Source organism: Macadamia integrifolia, unplaced genomic scaffold (assembly GCF_013358625.1).
Source record: "Macadamia integrifolia cultivar HAES 741 unplaced genomic scaffold, SCU_Mint_v3 scaffold1190, whole genome shotgun sequence".
NCBI lineage: Eukaryota > Viridiplantae > Streptophyta > Magnoliopsida > Proteales > Proteaceae > Macadamia > Macadamia integrifolia.
In genome coordinates this window covers 9,781-17,523 of record NW_024868115.1, presented here as the reverse complement: position 1 = coordinate 17,523, position 7,743 = coordinate 9,781, and the positions used below count along the sequence as shown (strand labels likewise).

The 7,743-nt window shown below is 37.6% G+C and overlaps 1 protein-coding gene across 1 annotated transcript; it reads right to left on the bottom strand.

Annotated features, from left to right (window-relative positions):
• Positions 1 to 855: 855 nt before the first annotated feature.
• LOC122063088 (alcohol acyltransferase 9-like) lies at positions 856 to 4,719 on the bottom strand. The gene is made up of 2 exons (XM_042626747.1): positions 4,184 to 4,719; positions 856 to 1,953 (listed from the first exon to the last, which is right to left on the bottom strand). The coding sequence occupies exons 1-2, from the start codon at positions 4,610 to 4,612 to the stop codon at positions 994 to 996; spliced, it is 1,389 nt and encodes a 462-aa protein (XP_042482681.1). The 5' UTR covers positions 4,613 to 4,719; the 3' UTR covers positions 856 to 993.
• Positions 4,720 to 7,743: the final 3,024 nt, after the last annotated feature.

The window sequence follows — 7,743 nt, the reverse complement described above, 5'->3', positions numbered from 1 at the left end:
TGGGTTTGAGGAGTGCAAGTTAAAATTTCTCAGACTATGGGAGACATAAGGACTAGTCTCTTGATGGTCAGTACACATAAGGTCGGTGGAGTCCATCCATGGAAAGACCTAATGTACGTTGAGTGTTGATCTTAGTAACTAATTTTCCATTGCGAGTGACTTGACAATTATAGAAGTGTACACATCAGTATGGTATGATAAAATGGTTTTGTAGGAATAAAATATTTTTATTTATTAATATAAAAATAATATATATTTTCTCATTTTGCAAAAATCAATTTTGATTTTGGAAATGGGCAGTTTGTATTTTTGTTCCCTTTTTATATTGGGGGCATTTTAGTAATTGTCAAGATAAGCCCAAGAGGCATTCTAGATATGGTCATTCGATGGCTAGCATCTCACTTGGGGTTGGACTTTATTGCTAGTCATTTCCACCCTAGAAATATAAATATCTAAAGGTCACACATGCAAGGGGATGAAGAAGTTCAAAATACCAGGTTGTGATATTCCTATCCAGTTGGGATGAGCACCTTGATTGCTTGTGAGTTCCTTGGATTTTTTGTGATTTCATCTATTGTAATCATTTTCTATAAATACCCACAAAATCATTTACAAAGGTTGGATCTATATCTTCAAAAAGGTATGTTAATTTTTATTGTCTTTCATCCTTGTGAAAAACCAATCTTATGATTTTTTTGTTTCTTGAATTTGTATGATATGATTCTTGATGGCTCTTTTTCCATTAGTTTCAAATTATTCTTGAAAACCATTGTGTGGCCTTAACTTAAAGAACTTTTGTTATTAAAAGAAAAAAAATTATAATGAATTCTAGGTGTCAGATAAAAGGCAATTAAATGAGGTATTAAGTTCTAAATAAATTTATGGAGAAAACCCAACGAAATCAAAAGAAAACGGTTTTTATGGGGAGAATGTGGGGACTGTCCCAATAAGGGGAAGGACAGGGAATGACCGCCCGACCCCATTATACTGAAATCAATTACAATGCAAGGAAGTCACTTCCTCTTCCTCCTCTTGTTCTCTACCCATCATGAAATTCATGTAATACTCAAATTTCTCTGCAACACTCTCAGGTACAGACACCAACACACGAATCCCATCCAATTCACCGACGAGCGGCAAAAATATGCAGTAAATCTCACTAGCTAGTGGACCCATGTGGATTGGCTTGCCTTCCCCAAAATCCAAATCCTCTAACCCTAATTTCGCCCACTGAGATATCACCAAACTCATAGACAGGTCTGGTTTCACTCGTCTCTCTTCTAAATAATCGATCATGGACCTCACGTATTCTTCTGTGAGAACCGCCTTAGCTTCTTGCACCAATTTCACTCCATGGTGGATGTTAGAGTAGTAATTAGCCCCCACCAACTCCTTCACCGTCGTCTCCGCACACCCTAACACGAACCCATTACCATAGTAACCCCGTGGCAGCTCTGGTTTCAATTTCTTCCTCACATTCACAGAGAAGAGGAGCTTGATCTTCAGAGATGATGGTGGGTTTAGCGACTGAATCCATGATCGCCATGTGTGGGATGCCAAGGCCTCGAAGGAAGTGCATTTTAGAGACGGGAAGCAGAGCTTCTTGAGGTGGAGGATCTGAGAGGGGTTAAAGGTTAAGCTTATGGGGACGAGTGACTGTGATTGGGATTGGAGCATCTCTTCCAGCCACTGAGATTGAATTCCGGTGTCGTCGCCGGCGGTGGTGGTGGCGACGGCGGTGGCGCTGTATTCTGGGTGTGTGAAGGTGATGTTTGGAGGGCTTCTTGGTCTTAACAGGTGGCGATCGTGGAATGGTGAGATTGGGAGAGGATCATTGGATTTTGTTGTGAGGTGGGCCCATGCTTGCAAGAATTGAGATGTGCCGATGCCATCACATAGGCAGTGATTGATTGCGGTACATAGAATCATTCCTCCGCCTTTAAGATTTGTAACCTGTAATAGTTTAAGTAGAGTTATATTAAAAAAAAAGAAAAGCACATATAAGCACAATGATCAAGACAGGGTCAACGTATGCTAAATACGTTATTTGGGGAGGTATTTTTTAAGAGTAAAAAGGCCACGTGTTGAATGTTGAAACATATATACAATGCAAGGTTGGATTCTCTACTCATGTGGGGTGCCTCCCAACATGGAGAGCACTAATGAAATGGAATCAACCTTATGTATAAATTTATCATTTGGGTTGAAGATTCTGTTTTGTTTGTGCTCCTCCATGTGGGGAACATCCCAAGTGAGTAAAGAATCCAGACTCATCGATTTCTATATATTCTCCTAATGTTCAAGGTTTTAACTTTGAAATTATAGTAGAATCACCTCCATATACTATGATATGAATAAACTCCAAGCCGATAATAATTATTGGAGAATCAAAGATTAATCAATTTGTAATTAATTCTAATTCGATTTTTATAATCATATGTAATTTTATTTTTTTTTTGGTAGGCACCATATTAGTTGGTATCTTAAGTAATAATTTTTCTTGAAAATATTCCTTTTGCCTTAGCTTTTATTCTTTGACAAACAAAACATTTGTCCTTTTATTTATTTTCAATGATTGTTGGACAAGAAGACCACGTTATCAAGTTGTACTGTTTTCCTTCCTTTTTTTTTTTTTTTTTTTCTTATGGCTCCAATTGTATCTTGGTAAAAAGGGTTCCGAAAAGAGATCGAATCTTTTACCTGGGAAACATAAAGAGGAGGAGATTGAATCAGCAGCACGTATATGTTAGGTACACGTAAGGTCAGGTGCCAACAACTTTCTTAGCTACTATAATTGTCCTAACCTTTTCAGTTTTCACACTTAGCAAGTGGAGACACTTGTGGGAGAACAATACCATCACCTATTCATACGAGTTAGTATTTAACATCTATTTTTTTTTTTTCATATATATTCTTTTTTATCCTTATAATGTTAGAAGGTGAGATAAGTATTGGATGCTCACTCGAATGACTAAGTGAACGTACGAATAATAGATCCTATCTCCACTTGTAGTTGTCGACACCTGACCATATGTTCTTAACAAAAACTATGCAGAAACATGATTTTCTAATAGATTAAATGTCCACGATAGTATGAATAGATTCACTAATTGTGCCAAATGGCATGTTAGATGGGACTTTTTTTTTTTATAGGTCACCTAAGACCTCATATTCACATGTTGGGTTTCAGTCCAAATATTATTAAATTCTCCCACTTCTATGCTTCCCCAAAATATTTCCCTTTCAAGGAACCAACGTGTATTCTTTGGGCTCATTGAAACTTTATAAAATATCTAACATAAAAGAATTGCCACAAGATTGGAGTAATATTTTTTTTCCTCATATGATTTATTTATTTATTTGTTTCTTATTATCTCTCTCCCTCTCTTTTGTTCTGACATGCAGCCCTTTGTTACGTCTGATTGACCATGGTATCATCTACATGAGGCTTACAACGTTGAAACAAGAGAAAAAATAATGGAGAATATATATATATTTTAAATAATAATAATAAAGAATCTCATCTGAAGGAAATAGTGCTCCCTTCTTGTGGCAATTGCTTTCATGTAGAAAATTTTAAATATTTTGCCCAAGTGAGGAAAAAGGAAAATCTATGAAGACAATGAAAATAAAGAAGTATATATTTAGTTTGCATTGGTTTTGGTGATGGTAACGATTGTTGTAATCCCAAGGGGTTAGTGGGACACGGTATTCCGTTTCAGAAAATGAGGTCTCGTGATCAAACCTTCGCTGCTTGAATTAATGCTTTCTATTTGCGTTCTCCAAGCCTAGAAAAAAATATGAAAAAAGATGCTGCGGAAGATCCTCCTATACTCTAATTGTTACAAGAAAAAGAAAAAAGCGTTGTTGAAGTAAAAGAAGATTTTAGAAAGCGTTTGAAAGAAAGTTCAGATGTTCCATTTTATTCCCAACCACACTTTGGCGAAGACCCACATGACATTATGACGCCTACGGCCTACCATACCTGAATAACTGATGCTGCTTAGAACAGAACCCACCGCCACCTCCCCCACCCTCTAACCTTCTCCTACGCCAATGATCTTACTCTTAAAAACACAAAATTAACTTCCTTTTCCAGATTATTTCATAACAGAGTGGATGCCGGAGATGAACAGAGAGCTAGAAAATGAAGAAGAAGAAGGGATAGAGAAACTTGACTGACCTGAATCACAAGAGGAGGGATATCCAATAAGTTGCGAGCATCCACCCTATACAAGAGTTTCCTCCAAGACCGGTTGGGCCGCCTTGAAGCTTCTAGGAATTCTTCAGCCGTGAAATCCATGAAAGCTTCAGCAAACAGAGCACCTTCTCCATTACAATCAACCTCTAGTTTTCCTTCATCTTCTTCACTGATCCTTAACCTCCCTGCTAATGGATAGTAATCTACAAGAACCCGTGACAGAGAACATTTCAGGGTCTCTACGTTTACTGATTTCTTGTAAAGGTAAAGATATTTAATGGAGAACCTCAGAAACTTCTGGTCATCAAGATTGGAGAGATAGAGAGTATCTCTTGGGGTTGGGCTCCGTGGGAGAACTAAATCAGGTTGGTTTTGATAATAACAATCTGGGATTTCGGAAGACTCAGACATGGTTGTAAGGTTTACAGTTACTCTTAGAAACAGAAAAGCCTCAGAGACAGGGGAAACGAGCCAGAAGGAGCGCAAAGTGAGCAGGGGGTGTGGGAGGCATTTTGTAGACACAGGAATACTGATGGGTCACTCTGAGATCTAGAGTTAGATTTGGCAACGTACGATTAGATTCTCTTTCTCTCTCTCTCTTCAAGGTATGGTATCGCCAATTCACATCACAGCATTGGCTTTCACTAAGATATACAGTCTTGAAAAAACTCAACCCCATAAATCAGATCCACATCAATTATCGTAGAAAACTGATGTGGGATTAGTCTCTATAAACTGATATGAGATTGTAACATATCACCACGCTCATTCCTGATCAAGTAGCCCTTTAAAAATGTCTGATGGTAGGTAGCCCTTTCTTAATGGCTCTCACTCTGGCACTAGGTCACCCATTCCTCACGTGGCTTGGATCGACGATTGACTGTTCTAATACCACTGATACGGTATTGGAAGAACTCAACCCCATAAATCGGTTTATAAGGTGATGAAACTCAAGACCATATCAATCCACATCAATTTCCATAGAAAATAGATCTGGAATCAACCCCCATAAGTTAATATGGTATCGTAACATACAAATATCTGATCAATACCATATAAGCTGTACGCAAGGGAAGGTAAAATAATTAAAAAAAAAAAAAAAAAAAACTAAGGTATGTTTTAAAAAAAAATGAAGGTATCTACATTTTAAGGGGCTAAATGACCGAACTGGCCTAATACAATCAATTCATATCTTTATCAATCTCGATCATAAGTCTTCGCATTATGTTATCCACATCTGATGTGAGATTATTGCTTCCAGATAATTGAGATCTAAAATGGAAAGAAAGTTTTAAGTGAACAATGTCTGGTTATATGACCCATGACTGAATTCAGAGTCTAGAGTCTAGAGACTCTAGACACATTAGATTGTGAAATTACCATTCACCCCTCGATTAGTCATATCTCGGTTGAAATGAGAACTATTAACTTTTTTTGTCTTTTACGAGAAGACAGACCTTTCTTAAGGTTTTACCTTTTAAAAGTTTGGACGATCTAATGGCCACTAAGACTAAAGAGAAAATGGACCCTATCAATATCTCATGGAAGAGCTCTTTTCCCTTTCTCCCTTCTTGATCTAGTCCGAAATGAAGAGCAAAGGAAAGGAAATTGTGGAATCTGGCCCATCTGGGTATGCCTGCAGACTACAGCCGTCAGATGAAGACGGGTCGATGACTGTTCAAGTTGGCCATCAATTGTCACATCACACTAGTTTCCTTCCCCACTTTTTGGTACCCGACTTTCTCAGTCTGCACACGTGTCCGCATATTATATTGGCGGGGACAAGTTTTCTCCTAACCGTCGAGCGGAAGTACAAAAATCCGACGGCCCTGGTATGAATTAGGGTGGACCACTGAACCCTAGGGTTGGTTCGGATCGGAAGCCCTTCCCGAGTTCCAGCATGTGAATCCCGGTCAAAAATTTTAAATATAGAAAAATATGTTAAAATAAGATTTTCCGCTGTTTTGTTAGAATTTTTTATAAGGAAGAGTTCTCTTAGAACCATAGTGGACGATTCATTATTGTTCTAGGGTTTACAAATCCTATAGGATTTTAATACCTTTTCAAAATATTCTTTCGATACCTCGTGTATATCGGCCAAGTGATCCATACTCCCGTTACATAAGAGTAAATGATTCAGTACTGCTCGGATACAGTAAGGGTAAGAGAAATTCCAATCCCTGTGGGCCACCTCTTGATTTGGCATAAGAACAAGTAAGAAGTGTGTTAATTTTTGGGGACAATGGGTGCTGGGCCTGCTGGCCTCGCTCGATGCTTGGAGGTTAGGAGACATCAGACAACTATCCTAGCTATCTGCTGTTGTGGAAAGCTGATCCATCTCTATGATACATATAATGCAAAAGATACAAAAAAAGAAAGGAAAAAAAAAAAAAAAAAAAGAGAGAAAAAAAAAGGGGAAAAGGATTGATCCATCATCACTTCCATTATAATTGGAAAATGGATCGTCCACCCATAATAATTTAGGTAGGGATACCTTTAAGTTACCATCCATAACCTATCAGTTATGCCACGTGGAAGGATGATTACAAAATCGTTGTTTTGGTATAAAATTTTAACAATTCATCTTTTTATGTGAGAGCATATGTAGAAATTGAATTTTTTTTGAAAAAATTACATGATTACCCATTTTTGGGTTTCCCTTTACAAAATTACCCACAAAAAGTTTTGGTTAACAAAAATACCCAAAATTAGGTTTGAGTTTACAAAACTATCCACCCAAAGTTTTAGTTAACAAAAATACCCAAAATTAGGTTTGGGTTTACAAAACTACCCAAAATAGTGATTCTTCATCTTCCACATATAATCATGTATTTTTTTATGACTAAAACTTTGAGTGGGTAGTTTTGTAAACCCAAACTCAATTTTAGGTATTTTTGTTAACTTAAATTTTAAGTGGGTAATTTTGTAAAGGGAAACCTATTTTTTGGTATTTTTGTTAACTGAAACTTTTGATGGGTAATTTTGTTAAGAGAAACCCATAAGTGGGTAATCATGTAATTTTTCAAATTTTTTTCAAATGATTTTTTTATATTTTGATTTTTTATTTTATACTAGAGATATAGGAAAGCTAGCAGAACACCTTAGTGTCAGGTGTGCAAGCGATATTTTAACCGTAGGATTTAAGAGAATCGTTAGATTGAGAGGAAAGGTCCAAAACTTCAATCCACACCTGTCACACCTTATCACCTTCAGTAGCCATGCCGGAATGTTTCCCAACAAGTGCTCTCAGTTCTCATTTTTTTTTTTGCTGTTCCTCTATCTCTCTCTCGAACCCTCTTTTTTTAGAGCTTTCTTCTTCCTAGGCAGCGGCAGTAGCTGCACTATTTTTTTTGGTTTTTGCTGTTTCTCTCTCCCCCCGATCTTTCTTCTTCCTGGACAGCGGCTGCGGTTGCGATGGCAGCTGCAATGGCGACAACGACCAGCGATGGCAATTGCAGCGGCCAGCGACAGGAACTGTAGCGGCCAACGACAGGAACTGCACTCTCTTTTTTTCTTTTGGTTTTTGTTGTTACTCTCTCTCT

Coding starts and splice junctions, on each gene's coding strand:
- LOC122063088 (XM_042626747.1), bottom strand. CDS start 4,612: ATGTCTGAGTCTTCCGAAATCCCAGATTGTTATTATCAAAACCAACCT. Junction 1,954..4,183: donor TCCCTCCTCTTGTGATTCAG/GTCAGTCAAGTT, acceptor AAACTATTACAG/GTTACAAATCTTAAAGGCGG.